General features: G+C 39.8%; 3 protein-coding genes across 7 annotated transcripts in view; all 3 read right to left on the bottom strand.

Moving 5' to 3' along the window:
• The window catches only part of gcshb (glycine cleavage system protein H (aminomethyl carrier), b), a 6,047-nt gene extending 3,211 nt beyond the window's left edge, over positions 1–2,836 (bottom strand). The window contains exons 1-2 of the mRNA XM_020610725.1: positions 2,615–2,836; positions 1,445–1,524 (exon numbers count right to left, since the gene is read on the bottom strand). Of these exons, the coding sequence (XP_020466381.1) occupies positions 1,445–1,524; positions 2,615–2,813 (279 nt within the window). The 5' untranslated portion in view covers positions 2,814–2,836. The remainder of the gene's footprint in view (positions 1–1,444; positions 1,525–2,614) is intronic.
• Positions 2,837–3,454: 618 nt separating this feature from the next.
• On the bottom strand, positions 3,455–12,251 carry kars1 (lysyl-tRNA synthetase 1). Of its 2 annotated transcripts, XM_020610347.1 has the most exons (15): positions 12,135–12,215; positions 11,204–11,371; positions 10,883–11,027; positions 10,614–10,779; positions 10,424–10,517; positions 9,555–9,741; positions 8,472–8,597; positions 8,119–8,238; positions 7,722–7,884; positions 5,813–5,986; positions 5,465–5,550; positions 5,287–5,372; positions 5,073–5,199; positions 4,802–4,945; positions 3,455–4,119 (listed from the first exon to the last, which is right to left on the bottom strand). In XM_020610347.1, the coding sequence occupies exons 2-15, from the start codon at positions 11,341–11,343 to the stop codon at positions 4,045–4,047; spliced, it is 1,833 nt and encodes a 610-aa protein (XP_020466003.1). In that variant the 5' UTR covers positions 11,344–11,371; positions 12,135–12,215; the 3' UTR covers positions 3,455–4,044. The 2 variants fall into 2 exon arrangements, with proteins under 2 accessions (XP_020466003.1, XP_020466011.1); XM_020610355.1 differs by lacking the exon at positions 11,204–11,371 and having other exon boundaries at positions 12,135–12,251.
• Positions 12,252–15,778: 3,527 nt separating this feature from the next.
• nfat5b (nuclear factor of activated T cells 5b) overlaps positions 15,779–23,091 on the bottom strand; it is a 26,523-nt gene continuing 19,210 nt past the window's right edge. For 3 of the 4 annotated variants that reach the window (XM_020608917.1, XM_020608932.1, XM_020608938.1), the window contains 7 exons: positions 22,105–22,239; positions 21,945–21,997; positions 20,911–21,043; positions 20,334–20,408; positions 20,018–20,121; positions 18,008–19,784; positions 15,779–17,389 (listed from right to left, as the gene is read on the bottom strand). In XM_020608917.1, coding sequence (XP_020464573.1) covers positions 17,151–17,389; positions 18,008–19,784; positions 20,018–20,121; positions 20,334–20,408; positions 20,911–21,043; positions 21,945–21,997; positions 22,105–22,239 — 2,516 coding nt within the window. In that variant the 3' untranslated portion in view covers positions 15,779–17,150. The remainder of the gene's footprint in view (positions 17,390–18,007; positions 19,785–20,017; positions 20,122–20,333; positions 20,409–20,910; positions 21,044–21,944; positions 21,998–22,104; positions 22,240–23,091) is intronic. The other variant, XM_020608924.1, reaches the window with a different exon arrangement.

Raw genomic sequence — 23,091 nt, 5'->3', positions numbered from 1 at the left:
ATTCCCACAATGCATCTGTCATACATCATCAGTACAGGACATTTCATCATTACTTGAGCTAAAATGTGTCTCTCTCACACAAAACAGAGATTATTTAGCATAAAAGCCGTGAATCTCTGACTCTTGACTAAAATATGAAACATTTTGCATTAACTTACTACATAATTATTTTTGTGCTATTTCCGTCTTCAGTATCAATCTACAACGTAGATAATAATTATAGAAACAAAGAAAATCCACTTAATGGGAAGGTGTGTCCACACTTTTGAGTTGTAAGCCTTGAAAAATTTGGCAAATAAAATAAAGTAAAAATGAAAATCACAGTCCAGCACACAAAGTGCACTGTTGAACTGTTCCCTACATAAATGCAGCATGTGGTCTAAATCACCCATAGCCTTGATTTTGACTCTAATCTGGAGGACAGCCACACTTGATTGTCAAGGCTGCATGAAATAGCCCAACAGGCTTCATAGTCTACTATAACAGCCGACAGCGATTTGTTTACTTTCATGACTGAAAACATAAAAAATATATATACACACACACACACACACACATCACCCTCCCTGATTTTACCTAAAGCAACATGCCTTGCCTTTACATCACTATCTTACATTATAATCCTACTGGTATCACTTTTGACCAGATAAAAATCATCTGAACTTTGATTTCGAGCTTTTGAATTTTGATCTTTGTGGCAAATATGAGTTGCGACCACTGTCAGATTAGTTGTTACTGGTCAGCACATAAAAACAGCTGTGGCACTGTTTCTCTAACAGTTGCATTTGAGTCGAAGATAAACAATATCTGGCTTCATTCAAAGCTTTGAATAGCTATAGCTAAGCAAGTGACTTCCCCTGAGGTTTTCTGCACAGCATCACATTGTGGCAGTAATTTACTGTCCCAAACAATAGTCATAAAACAGTAAATTAGTTTGCTGCAGGTGTGGCACTGAGCTGTGCACCCATCTTATCAGTATTTTTGACTGATAGTAGTCAAAAGGCAGACCCACCAACCTTAAAACCTTTAAGCGATGACTCCCACCCTTTGCAAAGTGAGTTCTTCCTTCTGAGTGGAGATTTCTGGTTGCAAAGTGCAGAACAACGTGGTACAAAATAGCTTTCTTTGTTCCTTCTGCTAAAACTGAGCCGACAAAGCTGTAGTGATATTTGTACATGCATTGTATCTTGGTTTCCAAACTTGTTTTTACTCCAGGACCTATTTATTAATTGAGCGATTTCTATGCATTGATATTTCTTTTTTAGGTCTCGATGGGTGGAGCCTTGAGTATTCTCATTTTTACTTTGAGTCCTTATGTTTTAATTTGTTTTTAGAATTCTTGTTTTGTTTCATGTCACATTTGTTTTGTAATTGTTGTGTGTTGCAAAATAAATCTACCTACAGGTACAAAAAATAAGTAACCTGAACCTAAACCTGAACCTACCTGAGCAAAACTGCTGATACCAACTGTGCCAATTCCTCCCTCTACTCGTACCCACTCGTGCTTATCTGTGAACTTCAGGGCTGCAGACAGAACAAGGGAATAGCTTTGTTAGTCATTAAACAACATGAAACTATGAATTGGTATGAACCATGATTAAAAAGAAACATTGGTGCTGTATGATGACTTGTGAGATACATAGAGAGAAGCCCACCATTCTCAAAGAATATAATCTGTATGTCCAAAGAATAGCTGACTGTACTATGGACCAAAGCTGAAGAGTAGACTGCCTCTTATGCAACACCATGTGCATGTGTGCACCATGTGTGTTTACTGGTGGCAGTGAGACAACCTCAGAAATTCACTTGTGAAAATCAAGAGCTTTCTTTAAGTGCACTTTTGGATCCTGGCAGAAATTTGTAAAAACAGGTGCCAAAAAGCCTCCTGCTTTTCTGGTTCAGTCTGCAACAGTTGGAGCCCTTCAAGGCTAATGCTGTTTATCTCTTTATAGTGCCCCAAGGGAAGAACTGCAATGCCTCGACAAGTTCCAGTGCTGGAATCAGACCACAGGGAAAAATACAGGTTTGAACCAGATTGCAAACTGTGCAAAGTGCTGATGCATGTCCGGGAAGAGCAGAGCCAGTCCTGACAGCTGGGTATCCATGCTGTAAAGGGCTGAAGAGGGTTGTTTTTTTTAACTGGGTGAAACTTATAATGCTTTAAAGCTGGGTGGATTAAGGACAGAGTTAATAATGAACATGTTTCAAGTTTTAGAAAGGCCTACATTAAATTCATCACTCCCACAGCTTGTGTGCCAAATGCCCAGGATCATGCGTGACCTTAGTTTGACAAGCCCCTATAAGTGAAGATGGTATATGAAATCTGTTGTAAAAGCTACTGTCATTAACATTACACCTTGGAGCTGGTGTTCTGACTCTCTTCCATTTAGAATAAATCCTTGTTGTAGCGCAGCGTTAACGTGTGGCTGATAGTTTTGGTACTTAGACAAGGTTCTAAACAAACTTTGCGCCTCCCCAGACCATTCCTCTGCTCCGCTGATCCAAAGTGACACAAACTGCGTGACTTTTTTCGCCCGCTGCACACACACACAGGAACTTGTGTAACATTACATCTCCTCTGGACAGTGCTACTTTGGTTTTGTCTCTTGTTTACCTGACAGAGGCGAGGTTGTGCTCATCGTCCGCGGAAAGCTGCTCCTCCACAGCTGCCGCCTCGCTGCTGACGAGGGCTGAGGCAGCCTGGGCGAAAAGTTAACGGAGAAGCACCGCAGCGCTGCTCTCATCGCCATCTTCCCTGCGTGTCGACTCTTTAATCCAGTGCACATTGACTTGGCCGCGGGAGCGCGCACCATCCCACTGTTTGCGAGCTCCCGCCGGGAGGGGTTGGTGGATTATGTGGGCGGAGGGAGGGAATGGAGGAGGAGGAGGAGGGCGAGTGTGGTCCGAAATTCACATTGAACACTACAGCAGATGACAGACACATCTGCTCTTTCAACATACACAGATAAATTACTGAGCCACAGCATCATAACTGTGTACAAATTAAATAGACATTCCACAACACCCCAGTGTGTCCATATTTTACATGTAAGGTCATGACCCCAATGAGGATAAGTCGAGGGACTACCACAGAGCATGCTTTATCACACAATTCAAATGCACAGACCACAGGAAAGAAAATAAATGTAGGCTGGACACATACATGGTAAAGTTTAAACGAAATTTGGGTCATTTTCTTGAAAAATTACAATATGTGCAAGACAGGAGGATCCACTGTTTTGTAACTTGTACAAAATATCACAAACTGAATGCTTCTTGGTCATATGCAATTTGGCTGTGGTCCAAAGCTGAACAAACATAAGACTATTACTTTTTAAAGAACCCTTTAAGTTCTAATAGATAGTTTCTTCTTTTTAATTATGTGAAAATAATAAAAACATTATCTTTCACTTTGTACTTTAAATAGTCCACAAACACCACAGAATGAACAATGTTGTTTCAGATGCACTTTATTTAGACATACCCATGTTTAAACATCTTGATAGGGACTACAGAATTTGTGGAGCCTGTTTTTAAAAATCTCAGACAATATAAGCAGACTTGGTGATGAACAGATGAATATACTGAAACAATTATTAGAAGTGCTTGGGCTTTTCAATTATGGTGCCTTCGTACCATGTATTTGGTAGCCAGATTCAAGCACGCCTTTGAAGGATCTCAAAGTATATTCAGAACTATTTCCTCCAGGTCTGCATACAAATCAGATCACATGTGACTTCCTGATCAAAAACTACCCACTTACTGTCTGACAGTGTGGATTAAAATGTCTTTTTATAGTCAATTAAGGAGAACATAGCAAAAAGGTGTAAGAAATACAAAAAGAAACAAAATGCATTTGTCATTGTGAAACTGTGTACAAGATGAGTTCCCATAATAACAGTAAGGATTAAACTTTTGACAGACCGACACTGATAAAACAAAAACCGTAGACTCCCCTGATGACCACAGTGAGGTAAAGACTTGTACTTCACAACATCTCGTGCACAGATCTGACAGCAGGACAGCTTAGAGATCATGTTGCCATTAGACAGATGTTCCCTCCGTGGGCCCCGATGGCTTATTGTCGTCAGGTTTCATGGCTGGGAAAAGCAGCACCTCCTGTGAAAGTACAACACTGTCAGCTGGGGGTTTTACTCAAGGTATCTTTTCCCTACCTTAGCTCTTATATAAGCCTATTAATACCTTCTTCAACTGTCATAAGAGAAATACTAACTACATGCAAAGAGACAGGATTTTACAGTGATGTGATTATTCACATAAGCCACTAGGACGACACTTCATAGTATATTAACATAAGGGGTGTGTGATATATATACTGTGTACGATAATATCTTAACTGTTGTTTTAGCGATGTGCCAGCTGGCATTATCCAGTCTGTCAACAACAGCACATATTCACTGCATCATGTTGCCTAGTTGGATAGACTTCTGCCCGGGCATGTACATCGAGAGTGCACACAGCATGTACATGATCACTGCAGGACAAATTAAGATGGTGTAACTACCTAAAAATGCATCAGCAAAGTTAAGAGTGAACAGACAGCAGCAAGAGACAAAATACAGATGCCATAAGCCTTGCAATCTACATCGTTCATTTATATGCAGCGGTATTTTGGCTTTGAAAGTGGGATTCTGCTCAAAAAATGGCAATCTGCAAACTATGTCAGACATTGGATACCATTAAAGACAACTCGATAACTTGTTTCACCATCTGTGCAGTCAATATGCCCCCCACCCCCCATTTAGGTGTGCGGACATCACAATTCATATGACGGCTTTACCTTGATGTTGTTGGAGTCTGTCAGGAACATGGTGAGACGATCAATGCCCATTCCCCAGCCTGCAGTTGGTGGAAGACCATATTCCAGTGCTTTGCAGAAGGTCTCATCAATGAACATGGCTTCATCATCACCCTCAGCCTTGGCCTGAAAAGATCCAGCTCAGTTTATCAACAAGCGGTGATACTGACACTCACACTGCAACAGTAGGCACCGTGGACCTTCAGATAATGGGGCCATGGACCACGGTAGATGAGCGGGGTTTCATACACACCTTGGCTTGCTGCTCGAAAAGCTCCCTCTGTCTAATTGGATCATTCAACTCAGTGTATGCATTGCAGATTTCCTTCTTCATCACAAAGAGCTCAAACCGCTCTGTTAGGCCTTTCTGTGATCTGTGCCTGTAACAACAGATGAAGTGTCAGTATGAACCTGCACATAGCATTCTTACATAACAAATATGAAAGTGAAAGCAAAGTGCTTCTCACCATTTTGCTAAGGGACTCATGATTTGAGGGTGATCACAGATGAATGTGGGATTGATACAGGTGACCTCCAGGAAATCTCCAACCAACTGTGGGGCAAAGGGTAATGGGTAAAGACATCAAAGCAGAAAAAGCAATAAACTGCAATTACAGCAGATAGTGGTGTTTATCACTACAGCACCTTGTCAAGGAGACGGGCAGTGGTTCTGGGTGGAGGACATTCAACTCCTTTCTGTGTGCACAGGTCGTCAAAGAATTTACGTGTTTCTGAAGAGAAATGTGGTGACAAATCAGAAATGACAAAGTATTACTGAGCTGTGGGTTTAGAATATTTAAACAAAAAGAAACACTGACATTACACGAAAAAGAGAAAGATGGAGATGGAACAGCACAGCGGCAATGCAGTTTATTTAAATGCAGATAAGTGTTCAAACATCACCTCAGAAGAAAAAATAAAGAGTAAAAGCTACTTTTTTTCAGAAACAGTTACCTTTTCACATGCAATCTCTTCTTTTCTAAGGATTCTTACCATCACTATCGTAGCTGTCAGTAGGAGGGAATTTGACTCCCATCACCTTCTCCAAGTCGTGTGTCATGCTCAGTCTTCTGAACGGTGGCGTGAAGTCAAGCTCATAGGCTGGTCCCTCTGGGCCCTCAGGGTGATAAGTCACCTTGTATCCTCCAGTGATGTGTTTCACCATTCCTGAAGGAAGAGAGGAACCACTAATTTACAGAGAGCAGTTTACCTATGTGTTCAACGTACAGTTTTCCTGTACAGCCCAGGAAAAGTGAGAAGTGACAAAACTGAGAAGTCATGGTGTTCTGGTCAATTTATATTTCCAAATATATAAAGTCTTGTTGTCACAGTGTCATCCTCAGGGACACAGATGTGAATCGCCAACCAGCTCATCACTGACCCCTTACCAGCTCCATGTTAAAGTTACTTTTATATGGAATATTCTCCTAATACCACTTGACACATCTTACCTGATGTGGCAGTTTCATGGTGTGAAAACACTGAACTAAATCCACCTTGGGTTCCACAGTGACTTTCTTTGCCTTGACTGAGCGTCTGAGGCAACACATCCTCTTCTTGTGTACTACTCCAAACAACTCAACCAAAAATGTTGAGGTTTTTGGATTTAAGACAATCCTCCTGACAAAGGTGAGTTGTTGTTTTGCCAGAGGAGGCAGCTCACCTCATGACATGCTCCACCCTGGCTGCATGTGATTGTAAAATCTTCTGCAGTGCAGGGTGGAGGATTTGGGTGTTACCGTTTACAGGGTGGAGTTAATTTCATCTGACAAACAGGATTTTACAAGGTTAGTTCATCAAAGGGAACATTTTTAAAAGGAAGAGGCCAGATGAGTTTTTTTTCTCATCACTGCTTATTTAAAAAAAAAAAAAAAAATTGTCAGCCTGTTATTTCTGCTCATAAATCTGGCTATGCTCAGCAAATCTTGTTAGCATTTTGTTTTTTGTTAAAATAAATGCCATCTCTTCTATAACCGGATAACTGTTGTACAACACTTGCTGAAGCAAATACAAAGTCGGCTCTTATTTCATTGTAATACACAGAATTCACAGCACTAAAACAGGACGGGTCAGGCTCCCCTGCCACACCTGTGGTGCACTTGAATATGGGGTGGGATAAGATGGAGATTATGACAGTCATGGCCAACAGTCATCCTCTTTAAACACAAGCTGAATTCACATTTTTAGACATGCTGAAGATCTTACGGTTATGCTTTCGGTGCACAGTGATCCATACGATCTGCAGTTACATCTGTACTGCCATATATACAATGACAGTAGAACTGAAAATGAAGTCAGGTTTTATTTTTGTTGCATTTCCATATTTCTAAAGTTACTTCTAAAGTTGCATTTATTTAGATTCTACTATTTTACATACAGAAATAAGTGATTACAATCTGGGAACAAAATAGTTCAGATACAACAGATACCCATTGCCTGGAGAGGGTTACCAGAGTAAAGTGAAAGCTTTCAGTATAGACTACCAACTGTTGTGGATTACAGAGCTATTAAGAACCGCTCAGCCTTTGGTCTGTCTGGCTAGCATTCGTGCTGTAATAGGAATAAAACCATTTGTTTGCATGAGCATGACAGCTGGTTAAAAAGTGTACAATAACAGTGGAAAGAGGAACAAAACATGACAAACTGGGTGAGCTTAATTTATATGGGTTTGTGATTGACAAATGAAGTAACCAAAAATATTACAGAATAAATGTGTTGAGTTATTAACCTGCTCTGAGCCAGTGAGCAGCAGACTGTTCCAACACACACTCATTTTTGGCCCCAAGTATCCAGGCCGCCACTGGATTAGCATCATCACTGAGGAAGGAAATCATCTCAGTGTGCCACAGGAAAAACCAGTTCACTGGCATGACACTGCATTTTGTACCCTGCACTTGCTTACCTGAGAGTAGTTTCTCTGTGATTTCCATCAAGTCATAGTAATCTGCATATGCCATATAGAATTCACAGGTGGTGAACTCTGGATTATGAGTGAGATCGATGCCTTCATTCCTGAATTGACGACCAACCTCATACACTCTGTCTATTCCACCAACCACAAGCATCTGTAGGAAAGATATGATGGACGGCGTAAATATGTAGATATCTGAGAAATGTAACAAACCCCTTCAACTGAAACTTGAAGTGAAGTTTAAAAACATCCGTGTATTTCTGCACAACACATTCAAAGGACTGACTTCAAGTTGATAAAAAAAATTCTAGTATTCCCTCTGGAAGTACTTAGTTACTCAGAAGGATGACTTGTCAAAGTGATGGATGACTCTTGAACAGTTTATTACCTTGTGGTAGAGCTCAGGGGCAATCCTCATGAACAGGTTCATGTCCAGCTCATTGTGGTAGGTAACAAATGGACGGGCCACTGCTCCACCAGGAATTATATTCATCATTGGTGTCTCTATCTAAAGTAACAACAAACATGACTCAGCAACGCAAGCTTACTGGCTAATTGTAACTGCCTAAAATGTGGAACATCTACAAACTACCAGAGAGAGCATTTTTTATAAACTCCCTATTTTGTACAAATTAAAAATAAAGTGAAGCTAAAAACAACATACTGTATACTGTTTAACTAATAAGCTGTGTGCTATGGTCAACTTGGATGTGTCAATTCACTACAGACACCGGTTCTTACCTCCAAAAATCCCAGCTGGTCCAGGAAACTGCGCAGGTATGTGATGATTTTGGAGCGAGTTATAAACTTCTGCCTCACATAGTCATTGAGAATCAGATCCAAGTAGCGCTGGCGGAATCGCGTTTCCTTTGAGAGAAAGATTACACAGTAAAAACTAGTTATTGCTATTGTAATGTCAGTTTGTCTGTTTCACATCAACAGAGGCCACTGTGACCAAATTCACAGTAATATTAGTACCACTTTGCTGAAAAGCTTTGAGGTTTTCCATTTTTATGACATGGCAACCATGGCTGGTTGACAGAAAACAAATGTAAAAATAAATAAATCACTTTTTCAAGATTGTTCTTTCTCTGGTAATAAAAGAGAAGATTCATTGGGTGTCATCTGAAAGTACAGACAACAAATCTTTAAGGTAACACAGTATCAGAAAAACTGGAATCTTCCCTTCAGGCAAATACTTTGTTATAACCACAAACTCTGTGCAGTTTTCATGTGTCAAAGTCACTCATTGTCTGCCATCATGTGTTTACAACAAAATACTGCTAAAGCAGTAACAACTGCAGCACAGTGGACTGCACGAGGAAATAAAAAAAACGATTCTTAATAAACCATTTTGTCCAATTGTCCAACAGCAGAAAAGCAACCTAAACAATGCTTTGCACACACTGTGCTCCTCCAGTCACTGCAGCAGTACTGTTTTGTTGAGAAGGTTGAGTTATTTAGCCACTATTCACCTGTTTACTATTACAGTTGCATCTGACAAGTCACTGTCTTCTGGAGAGGTGCTCTATGAAATGCCACTGTAACAGGAAAGCCTGCATATTTCTTTGCTGGTACTACCAATTCAACAAGGAGTTCAACTTCCACTGCATGCCTTTCATATCATAAATGCTTAAGAAATAAATACCATATGGATGCAACCAAATGTTGAAAGATAACAAATAATGCTGTGTTGTCAGTAGGTTTTACTGAGAATTAAACTACACTCTCTAAATGATGTGACTTAATTCCTTTTAGGAAGAGAGGACCAAAGTGCAGGGGGTCTCACTAACATAGAGAGTGTCTAATCATGGTGGCATTTACCTTGTCTTTGAGGCCAAAGTGCAGGTGGGGCAGCATTTGCAAACACGGTGACAGTAGAGTCATCTCGACAGGAATGATGCTCAACTCCCCTTTTTTTGTCTTCCCTGGGTTACCGCGAACACCAATAATGTCACCACGGCGCAGTGTGTTATTGATGGCCACAAAGCCCTCCTCAGATTTGTAGTTCCTGGCAGAGTAAAAGAAGATATACAGGAATTAATTCACTACGCCTTAAATACTCACAATGCAAAAAACAAAGCGTGGGTGTAGTGACATACTTGCTAACGAGTCACAATACAAAAATGTGATTATATGATTTGGTTGAAAATTTTCAAAACTTTGCAATCACATAATGAAGTAAACTTGATGAGGTGAATTTTCAAGTCACTTTGACTGCTGAACTGGTTTTACTGTCCGTTTTTTGGCCAAAGATTTGCCCCAGTAACAGTATGGAGACACCACAATAACCGGCAGTGACGTTTGAGTGTGACATCACAAAAGCTGTTTTTACTCTCCTCACCTTCTCAAATCTGCTCCACACCAAGCATTATAACTTGGAAACATGAAATGTTTTGACTAGTTGAAAGTCATTCAGCTCAATCCAAGCTACCCTGTATGACTCATCTGTTTGTAGCCCTGATGCCTCTAAATATCACTTCACATTGTACGTAGAATGCAACAACAGCATTCTCCACATTCATCTTGGAAGTTTTCTTTTGTGGTCAGCTGAGGTGGCCTGACAATCATAGGTGCTTATCAGTCAAAATTTGTAACAATATGGTGAATGCACCGACACTAAACCTCAATCACAGTACAGAGCAAACAAGTACAAAAGGTGTTTTTCTTAAACCATGTCTATCACTCTATACCTTAAGTTTGCCATAACTTGCAACTTGACACCTTCAGCTCGCAGGTCATAGAAAATCAGCTTGGCACCAGAAGTCCTCTTGGCATGGATGCGACCTGCCAATCATACATGAACGTTAACAGGGGACCTACTGCTGGATTACACTGTATGCACACAAAAAAAAAAGATAGATTATAATATATTCCCGGCACCTGACACATTGAGAACAACATCTGCCAGATGATCTCCAGGCTGTAGATGATTGTATTTCTCAATGAACTCTGTTAGTGACAAGTCCACATGATACTTGTGTGGATACGGGTCTTCTGCTGTGCCTTTCAGAGACTGGATGGCCTGGGAGCGGATCTTGAAGTATTGCTATTTTAGAGGGAAACAGGTAATTATATTTATACAAAAAGACCAAGGCATTAAGGGTACAATAAGTGAAGAGTTAGACCTGCTGACAATACAAAAATCTTACTTTTGGGTCAAGCGTCTCTTCATCCAAATCAAAGAAATTTTGCATTCCCTGGTCATTGGATTCCTTCTTTTGCTCCACCTGCTCTTTGAGCTTGGCATCTTTCTCAGCTTCCTTCTTCTCAGCTTTCATTCGTCTCTTCAGCTCACTGATGACACATAGGGAATGGAAATGAGCCATGGGATAGCATTTGAAGTTTGCTGTTAATGATGCAACTAAAACTGAAATTTAGTGGAAGTTCAAGCAGAAAGGGAATGGGGACCACATTTTCTCTGATGACAAAAGGTTGGTTGTTTTTCTCATTGAAATGGAAAAGCCACCGACCTTTTGTCACCTCTCCAACGGTTTCCATAAATTTGGGCTGGGACGGCAGCTGTACATGGGTTAGTACTTGTTAACCACTGTCCCCTGACCTCAAAGGCTTGGCACAGGTGCTGCCTGGCTGCCCTGACCACACGCAGCATGTTGAGCTATCACAGTCAGCAGACTGACCTAAGAAAATACACATATATACAAAGACATTGTACAATATATATATAGCAGAGGCTGCCTTTGCTCTACCAGGCAAACGTAAACACTGTTGAGGTCATATGACTCCACTAGTCTGTACCAAGACTCAATGAGGTAAAACGAAACCAAGAGGCTTCAGAACAAAGGTAAACTCGCAGAGAATTTGACATCGGATTTAGGTTAACATATGTTTTTGTTAGCCAGGCGGGTTTCTCAGAGTTAGCGTTACTGCTAGCCAGTAACGTTAAAGAAAAGTCTAGATGAACGAAGGAAAACGCTGTCGGCATAATTAGCATAAGAGTTGTTTTGACGTTTTGATATGCCCAAATATATAACAAAATGTACATACTGCCGTACAGCTACAATAAAAGGCCACAATGAAAAAGACAGTAATTTAAAACTATCTGATACGAACACAATGTGCAGAAGACACAGCTTCGTATCCTGGACCTTGTAGTTTTACTGATTAGTAAAACGCAATGGAGCGGTGGGCTTCAGATCACATTCACGACTACAAGTACCACAAACACAAACGAACTGAATCCTGGGGTATGTAGGCTTTGTAGTATGCCTCCATATGGCACTTTCGCTTCGCTATCACCCTCTGACCTGATGTAACACTTAGTAATATTGCATTATTAAATTTAAACGGTCATAGCTGTTGAATCAACTTATCTGAGAAAAGTAGCCGTGTGCAAGGGATTGAGAATGGTTTATATATAATGGAAGAACTGAACAAGCTCACTTTTTGCTGAGTTTCGCTCCGTCCTCCGCTGTCACGTCAGCCATGTTGCTAATGCTGCACTCGGAAAGATCAAGGAACGCGCACGCACCGAAAAACGCGAGAACTCCACAGAGCGTTTGAGTGACTGTCGGAAATGAAGTCAGACTGTGCTATAAGTTTTTATTATTATTATTATTGTTGTTTTGGTTTTTTTACTTTTATTGAATAAACTGTGGTACATGTGAGCCATAGTTTTATATCATGTTCTAGCTGAGTCAAAAACTAGTGGTGATTATTTTGTGAATTTTACTTTGATGACTCTTGATCCTTAGGAATGACCAGCACTTTAGTGACCCCTTTCTGCATATGTCCTTTAGCCTATAAGGTTAAATAATGTTAGGTATCTATTTTAAGAGTCTCCAAGAGCTGTAGACAAGCTGTGATGAAGCAGCTACATTTTATCATAATGCACCTAGTACAAGATCCTCCTCCAGCAGTCAAATATTCTTGTGTAGTAGCTAACAGAAGAACATGAAATAAAAGGTCAAAGGCTAAACACTTATAGTATATAGGCCTATGTTTAATATAGGTAGTAGCAAGTTTACAGAAATGTATTTGCAAGAGAAGAAAGGTGCCCCAACAAAGCCAAATACATTGAAAGTTTTCTCCTCAAGGGTGAACATTTGAAAGTTGTTTGCATGGTTAGAAACAATAAGGCAACATTTCCCCCTTGCTATTTCAAGAATTTAAAATGTTTATGAAATTCACACAAAACCTACAAGCAAGAAGGACAATTATGAAGACTGACAATTAGTGACCCTTCTCTCACCAAACAGAACCCATGTCTAAGATGGTTGTTAAGAAGAGAAATCAGCATTTTAACTGAAAAAACCATTTAAAATTGGTGTCAGGTGGCACTCAAAGCACCAGAAAATATTTCAACAAGCAATATAAATAATAGAAGGAACATCTATTTGGTTTCTCCTTTAGGCTGAAAATGACAGAGGCTATATAGAAAAATATATATTTAAAAACTAACAGATTTACATGTACAGTATATTAGCTGCATAGCAGTTTCAGAGAAGATTTGTCTGCATCTATGTTGTATAACATAAATGCAATCGATAGTACAAACAAGTTAAGTGTATGACAGAAATTGCACAAAACATTTATCAACCACATTTCTATCTGGTCACTGTTGTCTAGCATTTAAAGCATACTTAAAGTCCTATGACTTAAAACATTCTAGTTAATGAGAACTAATCATCAGCAGCTGGCCCAGTGGGGTGTTAAACCATTAACAAAGGTAAAACATCAATCTGGTCACTACTACAACATCAAGGCACACATACATTTACTAGTGTCTAATGAGACATTTTACGAAATGTGACACAATGTAGTAGGAGACTCAGTTTGTTGATATTAAATTAACTGGTAATATTAAAGTACAACCGCATCTTGTTCTATTGCAAGAAACAAAGTTAGAGGATGTAGCATCTTGAGAAGAATATGAACATTTTTTATCATCACTCCCCCTCTTTTCCATACAGTTAGTAATTACTTTATAATGTCTCTCACTCTTATACATTTACAATCTCCAGTTTAACTGTCAAAGCACATTTAAGGAAACGGTAATTTCAAAAAAAGCAATTACCACTATAGTATTTGTATAAAATAAATGTCCTGGATCCAAGAGACACATTAACACATTCAGTACTTCGTTCAAAGGGAAAATGCTGAAATCTGGTCCTATTTTTAAAGACAAAAAAGAAAAAATGATAACAGTAAAAACTGTTGAAATTTGGTGTCATTTTGTCCTGCTGGTAGCTATTTGGTCAAAAGAGACTAGAAAGGCCAGCAGTCCAATTAGGAGTCTTGAACAAATACATCTTATGTACGTTACGTTGTATAGTAATTTATCTATACCTTCCAAAGTCACAAAATAGTAACTGTACACAGGAATGTACATGTTATTCAGAGTGTAGAAAAGCACTTCACCACCTTATTTAAAAGGCATTGCCACTGTCGTCACAAGGTACGAGTTACAGTATCAGCAGGTATAGGTGCCAAAACACTGCTATTACCAATATGGTTAGAAAAATATCCGATATGGGAAACAATTTAGATAATAACCAACATGCTAATAAATTATATATGCTACTCCAAAAAGATGCACATATACTACACAGATTTAAAAAAGAGTGAAGTCTTTTCTAAACTGTTTCTAAACAAACACAAACAAATAAAACCATATATAATGAACACTGGAAATCTTAGTTCTTCTATTTCACAAGCTGAAGAAAGCCAATCACAGTTAGCTTTTTCCTCCAAAGTCAGGTTTCCTTCAGGAGTGTGGTCCCTTTGAAAAACCACCAAAACTGCTCCAGCTGACACACTGGAGTTCCACAATTCACATTAGTCAAGTTCTCATACTCTCCTTAACAAAACAAGAGCTGTATCTGATTTTAAAGTGTATATATGTAATGTGTTTATCTACTCACACAGAAAACAAGACAGCAACTGAGGCATTAAATCGGAGACCAGCCCCTTGCTTATGCATACATTTACAATGACTTCTAACTATAAAAAAAAAATTTTCTTTTCTTTTCGCTAACAACAAAGCAACAAACAAACAGAAAGAAAAGTGTGACAGCAGGACATCATGCATGACAATGACATCTGTATATTTCAGAGGCCAAGCCTAGTCTATATTAAACTGCAAGTCAAAAAAAGAGCTCACAAGCCATAAAACTGGCCTGTCATCAGGATTTCTGCAAAGAGAGATTCAAGTCCAAATTTGGTCCTGATGCCACTGACCCACTGCAGACGAGAACATTAACTTGCACATTTGCATTTACAAATAAACATATAAAGTAGGCTCTATTTCTGCATGTTACTACTTTAACCCAGATGAGATGTACAGATGTACAGTTGTAGCCACCAAACTACTGCTTCTCCTCAATACTCACAAAATCTATCACATAATAAAACTGGTGAAAAGGATCTTTTCTGATTTAAGGATATCATTCCAGTCCATGCGTGCCTGACGCAGAATGATCCCATCAGAATGACACTAAAATATACTGATGTGTGACAGAAATAATAACAATAATAATAATAATAATAATAATAATAAATATTACATTCTACTCTTCTTGTACTGTATTTAAGTAAGAGTTATAGTGTAGGTTTGTCATTATGAAAAAAAAAGAGTCTTGATCCACATTTTTCCTCATTTGTCCAAATTTTTTTGCTGGTTTTTAGGAATAAATACTGTAATTAGGGTTTTGAAAGTTGATAGTGATAGTTGCTAACTGTTAGTAGTTGTTAATTAATAGTGACTGTAACATGGCTAACATTGAGATGCAGTATTATTTTACAATATTCAGATCATAAAACAACATTTTTAACCAAGAGGGAAAAGTTGCTGTATAGTAATTTATGGAGTAAATTTAATGTGGCTGGCTTAAATGACAGTGGAGATATTTATGCAAGTCTGCTTGACTACATAAACACTGCTATGCAGACATAGGACTGTAATGACAATAGTTTCTGATCCAAGTACATGTTAAAAAATGAGGTGGGAGCTGTTGCCACAAAGAACAGCACCGTGAAGTGCTGAATATACTGCATATCTAAAAGTCCCGGCAATATTTGTTATTTTCTATAACCACATTTTCTGGAAAGATTAATCTCTTTGAACTGTATTAAAAGGAAAATCTGTTATAAAAAGTAGTCATTGACTTTAGCATGCTTACCTACCAAAGAGCAGTGTGTACAATGCTGGAAACAGCAAAGAATCTAATATTGAAAGATGTGTTTCACAGCTGGAGGTGACCATCTTCACCGCCACAATGACAGCTGCTGGATGAACTACGAATATTCTTTTATAGATGTTTCTCTGTCAGTTAAGTCCAGATTAGACTTAATTTAGCCAAGTTTTCCTCATAGAGCAAAAGATAGTACATAACTATATTTCATAGTTTTACAGTTTCTTTCATTATCAGGTGCAAGCTAGCTGCAACAACATTGCACCCACAAATATAATGTTCACTTTTGAGACTACACATCAGATTAGTGCAGAACACTTTACTATTCATTCCTGCATCTCAGCTCTTCTACCTTTCATTTCTCTGCCTGCTCTTGACCCATCTAAGCTTTTTCAATACATTTTCTGCACTGCCGGGTCATTTTAGAATCATTTCAAACCATGCCAATAGCCGTTGACGTTAACATCTTTGATGTATTCGACCATTCATACCAGTCTGCCCAAAACGTCCTGCCATAGCACATACCCTGCCCTCCGTGCAGTAAAAATACAAAAGAAGTATTAATGGAAACTACCTAATACTTTGGAGAACATCATAGAAAACTCCATGAGAACTTAAAGACGCTGCAGATAACATCGCTGACAACCTGCTTAGAGATACAAACAAAACTTAAAGAGCTAAATGAATTCCAAGTGTGATAAGTTACTGCCTGAAAGAAAATGGTCAAATTCCCCTTCTCTCATCCGATAGTAATGACAGGTTTTTCACACTGTTCTCACCTGGAGTCCATCTCATTTTTAACACAAATGCTTTAACAATGGGGAGTCAGTCAGTCAGACATTAGTGCGAGACATTCGCTTTTCTTGGCCAACCTGCTCAGTCAAGACAATCCTAAACCAAACTCCTGTCTCACTATCTGGATATTAATTTGTCCAGTTTGTCTTTATGATCATTATTATTTATGGCACTTTTGTGGGAAGAGGCTCTGCAAGGCTAGCGGGACTTTACAATGTCTAGCTCATCTTCACATTTCTTTCCTAATAAATTCTGCTTTGAAGGAGACTACATCATATAACATCACATCTGAGTAAGGCAAGTATAAGCACATAATGCTCAGCTTGTCTCAAACTTCATGAAGCAGGGCTAATTCAGAAATGTTTACTTCCATGTAACATTTTGGCTTTTTTGTCTATATTTAACCATTGCTCCAGATATTATGAGTTAAAAAAAAAAAGAGTAAAAACAAATCCATTAACCTATATAAAGATTAGTATGAACGAGTTAAGTTGCTGCCTGACTCCTGCAGGCTGACCAGCAGGTCATCAATCTTCTCCATGTTCTGAGAGGCAGACATGCTGTTCTGCACAGCCCCAGCCTGAGACAAGGACTGGTTGAGCAGGGACTGGATGGGTACGTCATTCTCTCTTTGGTTCTGACCAGACTGGCTGATGGCTATTATCTGATCTGACAGCGTGTTTCCAGGAGTGTTCATCAACTGGCCACATTCTGCAAGGAGGAAAGAGAATAGATAAGTAAAATAGGAAGTATCTTTATTTTGTGTTGATGCTGTACACAAGTGTGTAATTTGTGCTTATGTGTACTTCATAACTGGCAGAAAGAGCTGTTGACTGTGGATAAAGTCAATCACAATAATTATTCTGCATAAAATATGGATCACGTATGTTTTGGTCATCAGTTTGGACAATGAAGAGTGTGTGGAGATATCACAATACTGTCATATCTCAACATGATTCACCTGAAATATGATTACTGAGTATAGTGAGTTCTTGCCATCTACACAGAGAACCTAAAGACCCTTTTAAGAAGTTCAAAAGAAATTAGTAACTATATATTTTACTGGGCAATCAAGACAGAGACCAAGTCAAACAAACATTACCTTAAATTTAACATATGACAAATATATGTATCCATCAGTAAAGTGATACACTTAAATAGGATTTTAAGAAGCTAAGCAAATCTTAATCTGCTAAAGGATTTCACAGGAATTCAGACTGGCTTTCTAACTCTTGACTTAAAGGTGATTTGTAACATTTCTGAACTTGCTGGCATTTCTTTCATCTCAGCAGTTTCAAGGGAACACACTTAGGTAATCAATATCCTTACCATTCTGAATCCCAAAAAGGAACAGGCTAGTTTGTTGAGGCTGGCTGGGCTGACTGATGCTCCCACTCACAGCGGTCTGAAATAGACTTCCTGGCTGCTGAACTGGGGAAGAGGTGGTCGTCTGCAGGTTTGCCACGCTGTTCTGTGAGGCAAACATGGCTGACTGTGCAAGCTCTCGAGCCAGTCCCCCCTGCAGTGAGGCAATGTTGGACTGCGGCATGAAGAGACCAACTGGTTGCCGGTTGTTTGAGCTGCTGCCCAGCTGCATTGGCTGTTGCTCCTGAAACAAAACTTGCTGTCGTGAGTCAGAGAGGTTCCCTAAGGCCATGGGCTCAGAGTGATCCTGCTGGTCTACTGTCACCATGCTGGTTTGGGAAAAGAGCAGAGAGGGGTTTTGGGGCTCTTGAGAAACTAGATTGCTGCCAGTCAAAGGAGGCATCTGGCCTTGGCTGCTGAACAGGAGGCTGGAGGCCCGGTCTGGTGTGGATAGGGGGTTGTTGCAGAACAGTAGGCCAGCCTGCTGTTGCTGCTGCTGCTGGCCTGGAGAGAGTGTGTTTGCAGATGGATGTGCAGAGATGTTCTGAAACATGGCAGCCTGCTGGGCTGGCTGTGCATGGGACTGAGGCTGGGAGGGCTGCTGCTGCTCCATGGGGCTTCTCTGCTGGATGGGGGAGAGCTGGGTCTGAGACTGAAAAACTGACTGTGGTTCAGGGGCAGGAGACTGTATTGCACTGAGGAAGGCTAGTTGCTGCTGCTGTTGCTGTTGTTGTTGAGAACTACTGGCTGTAAGCTGAGTGGGCAGTGGGGTCTGGGGCAGGAAAAGTCCAGGGGTTGAGGGTTGTTGCTCTGTAGACTGTAATACTGTCATGGTGTTTTGGAAGAGAGCAGCCTGGACCTGCTCCTGAGAGGCTTTTTGAAACAGAGCCCCCTGTGAATCTTGGGTTTCAGCCAAAGAGCTGGGATTGTGGAACATGGGAGGTGAAGGATGAGAGGGAGTCTGTTGGAGAAATTTGGTCTGAACAGAAAGCAGGTCATTTGCCTGCTGAAACAGAGCTGCTTGCTGTTGTTGATGTTGCTGCTGCTGCTGGGCCTGCTGGAAAAGAGACCCCTGGTTTGCTACAGCTCCTTGTGATGAGCCCTGCTGTTCTGAGTTCTTGCCCTGGGAGGTATCCTGAAACATACTGCACTGCATCTGAATCTGTGACTGAAACAGCTGCTGCTGTAGATTCTCCAAAACCTGCTGCTGCTGTTGCTGCTGCTGAAGCTGCTGTTGTTGCTGCTGAATTTCCTGTTCTTGGATCTGTTGTTGGTGCTGGATATGCTGCTGCTGCTGTTTGACCATGGAGTTGTCAGACTGAAGTGGTAAGCTACAGAACCCTTTCGCTTTAAGTTGTCTCACTGCCTCCTCCAACTGGGCCACTTCATCTGGAGGGAACAAGGGCATCTGTTGCTGTTGGGGTGTAGGTTCTCCACACAGCCTCCCTACAGCTGCAGAGCCACTGCCAGGCCTCTCCTGCCCCAGGCCTTCTCGGGGCTCCAGAAGGAACTGCTGTGGGCCTTGCTGGAGCAGGGGGTCTGCAGGCACAGAGAATGAGCTAGTGACAGCAATATCCTGCTTCTGGATGGTGCTTAAGGACTCAGTGTTGGTAAAAACAGAAGCCTGGCCTTTGTCAGGGTCGCCTGAAGGGTGAGTCAGGTTGTTGGAGATTCTGTTTTTATTTAGATGTCCTGCAGTCATGTCTGAGTTCTGCTGGGCTGGACACAGGTCATCAGACTGCTAGCAACAGAAAATCGAAGATAAAAGATGTGCTTTATTTTGCTTTTAGGGTATGTAATCATGTGCTAAACCGACATCCACAAAGAACACTTCTCTAAGTATGAAGTGGACTGAATTTTACTGAATGCTTAAGTAATCTGAAATATCACATGACTCCCATCAAATCTAAACAGTTTTCACCATGTAAAGGTTATTAATAAGGTCTTTAATAATGTTACAGATACAAACATCACCTTAAATACTCCAGATGACTGTAGGTTGCTGGTCACCTCCATTGGAGTGACATCTTCTCTCTTCACTAAAGGCAACATCAAGGGCATCAAGGTACCATCTAGAACTGTAGGAGCAAGAGCAAGGACTGAAATCTTATGTTTTACTGTGTCTTTTCAGCTGCTCAAACAGTTAAATTAAGCTAAAAAAAAAAAATCAAATAATGGGCCACTCAGGGACCCAGTCCACTAACAAATACTGTCATTCTCAAATACTATACATAAAAGTAGAGTAAACAATAATGGAATAATGTATAAAAGTTATCAAAAAGAAAATAACCTTTAATCTGTTCATCAAAAGAACAAGTCTTCACTGAAGATGGCGTCTCTTTTTTCACAGGAGCATCATGTTTTGCTGAACATGAACAGATTCCACAAACAGTAATGTAAATCTTCAGCATAACAGTCATGTTATTAAGAAAGAAGGACACTAAAAGTGGTGTAAACTACTGTAAATTAAACTGCTGTTTCATTTTAGTTACTATGGGTTTTGTATCAAGGCACCCACAGGACCTTGCAACCAGTGAAAGTGCTGATGAAAGATGTTCCTGAATGTGGATGACCCTGGGTTCCTGTGTTTAGTGACTGGCTGCTCTTGATGCTACTGATTCTCTCTAATCCTGCCGAACTGTAGGTGGTGCTGCTCACCATAAATGGATTGTATACTACTGTACAATACAGCCTCTAGCTGAGAAACTAAGTGAGTCAGCTGTGGTGCCAGAAAATCTAAAAAGTACTAGTAATCAGAAGGTTACATGCTGTCTAACATGCTGGTCTGCCCATCAGTTGATGTAAAGAGAGACAAAGAGAAACTCATGTGTGATTTAGCAGATTAACTGAAACTGACTCAAACAAACCTGGATCTGGAGTGTAGGTAAAAGGCTGAACATCATGGGATCTTCCAGCATTTGTCACCACATAGATTCCCACGCACACTGCAGAGCTGATGGCTTGGTTCTGGTACGGAGGAACCTTCACTATCAAGTGATTCTTGAAGGTGATCATTGAAAAATAAACTCAGGAAATGAGAACAACCACAACATTAAGTCTATCTGCAGGTATCTAACAGTCAAAGGGTGAGTTGATTAGAAAATAGTGAATACAACAATTAAATATGTATTACACTTAAGATTCTGACTACTCGTGACAGTAGGAGAAGTATTTGGATGAGCAGGCCATCACTTTGTGTCTTGTGCTCTACCAGCACATCATGAGCAATTAGGTGATGTGATACACACACTATGTGTGCAGAAGATCTGTAATGTAAATGTGTACTGGACTGGAAGTAGCAAAAGAATGAGCAGGCTGGATTTAGACAGTGATTACCCTGCGATCAGTTATTAATGTTTAAAGTGTATCATGAATAAGATCTAAGGTCTGAGCATGAAACATGCTCACCTTTTTTACACGTGGATCTCAAAATATTAATCCGATCTGCTAATAATGTAGCTGCTACTGCTCATGTCATTCTCAGTACAAGACAGTACATCTGAGTTTCACACAGTTCCACTTATTAACAGCTGAAGGCAGTAAAGCTTTGAAAACGTTGGGTCTCAGTAAAAACAGAAGTACTATACAGTATGTGTCAGTCAGAAAAAAATGAATGTAAAGGAAACACTCCACAGAGCGGGCTTTTTTCTATTAGCTACAGTTTCTGCAACAGATCTACTATGTGATCATCTGTTTTTACAAGGGAAAGGGATCAAACTGGACCACTGAGACTCACTCAGTACACACTCTGGGAATGAGTGTAATTAGACCAGAACGCAATGAGACCACTCAAACCTTTGAATCAGCAGTCATACAAATCTGAAATGGCTGCTTCTATCTACTGAACTCAGAAGCATTAATCATGTGGTATAAAAACAACACAAGGATGATCAAATTTTACCTGGTGAAAGAACTCCATGTCAATTTCAGCCTCTGCCTTCCATGATTTTTCATCTGGAGAGGCAGTGTATCATGTTGGTTTGGGATAAAACACCACATTCAGACTGGATGAACTTAACATGTCCATGGCTGAGCATATTTCAAAAAGACAAATTTCTTACCAGAAACATTCTCATGAAATATTACTTTGGTGTCTTTAAGAAAGTTTTTGCCAATGATGAAGACTTCTTCTCTGCCTCTCACTGAACAACTGTGTAGTGACTTCTTCAGGATTTCAGGCACTCCTGCAGGCTGGGCTGTAAGCACAACAGATACAACAGCATTAATAGAGCTCACAGATTTTTTTTTAAGATTATTTTTGGATGTTTTCACCTTAATTGGAGAGGTAGATAGGAAACAAGGGGAGAGAGAAGACAGTACAACATGGTACACAGGTCCATAGCAAGAAATGAACCAGGAACTCTGCAGTTAAGAGATATGTGCCTTTAACATTCAGCTATCAGGAGACTTTCATTTTCTTTACTAGTTGTCATAGAATTTAAACAACGCAAATTGGTGTGTACTGTTTTTCACAAGATTCTATGCAGTATGTATCCTACAGTTTTTTTCCTGCTCTATAAAGACATTTCATTGCATTTTAATAGTAAATAAAATCTTCTTACAAGGAGGGCAGCCCAGGTAATGCTCCTTAAAATGAGGTGAAAATACAAATGATCAACTGATTATCCCTCATTATAACTGATTACTTACAGATTCAGATTTTCACCAAAATGTTAACATCAAAAACTTAAATGACAGATTAATAGATATTTTTATGTTTCACCATAATTATAGCACAATGAGCCCTAACCACTGAGGGGATGTTATTGGAAATGCATTTAGGCACTTAGCTCAAGCTTTTTTGCAGTTTACAGTATATCTCAACGACATACACAACATACATTGATTTAGTTGGACACATTCAGTCCACACATGTAGCTGCACAAATATCTAAACGTATAAATCTGTTACATAAAGTAGCCAATCTGTCGTTAGCAGCTAGAAGACCTTTAAAAATGCCAAAGAGATGTTCTTAGACCTTGTAAATATTTTTTTCCTGTATTTAATTGATAAAATCACAAATTTTCAATTACCTGTTTCCTTTGAAA

This window comes from Monopterus albus, unplaced genomic scaffold (assembly GCF_001952655.1).
Source record: "Monopterus albus unplaced genomic scaffold, M_albus_1.0 scaffold4.1, whole genome shotgun sequence".
Classification (NCBI taxonomy): domain Eukaryota; kingdom Metazoa; phylum Chordata; class Actinopteri; order Synbranchiformes; family Synbranchidae; genus Monopterus; species Monopterus albus.
The sequence above is the reverse complement of the archived record's forward strand: the minus strand, read 5'-3'. Positions and strand labels throughout refer to the sequence as shown.

What these genes read in the sequence shown, in the direction of transcription:
- kars1 (XM_020610347.1), bottom strand. Translation starts at nt 11,343, where the DNA reads ATGCTGCGTGTGGTCAGGGCAGCCAGGCAGCACCTGTGCCAAGCCTTT. An exon ending in ACTTTGGCCTCAAAGACAAG is followed by an intron (nt 8,598 to 9,554) that starts GTAAATGCCACC and finishes TTTCTCTCAAAG; the next exon opens with GAAACGCGATTCCGCCAGCG. An exon ending in CCCCTGAGCTCTACCACAAG is followed by an intron (nt 7,885 to 8,118) that starts GTAATAAACTGT and finishes TCTTTCCTACAG; the next exon opens with ATGCTTGTGGTTGGTGGAAT.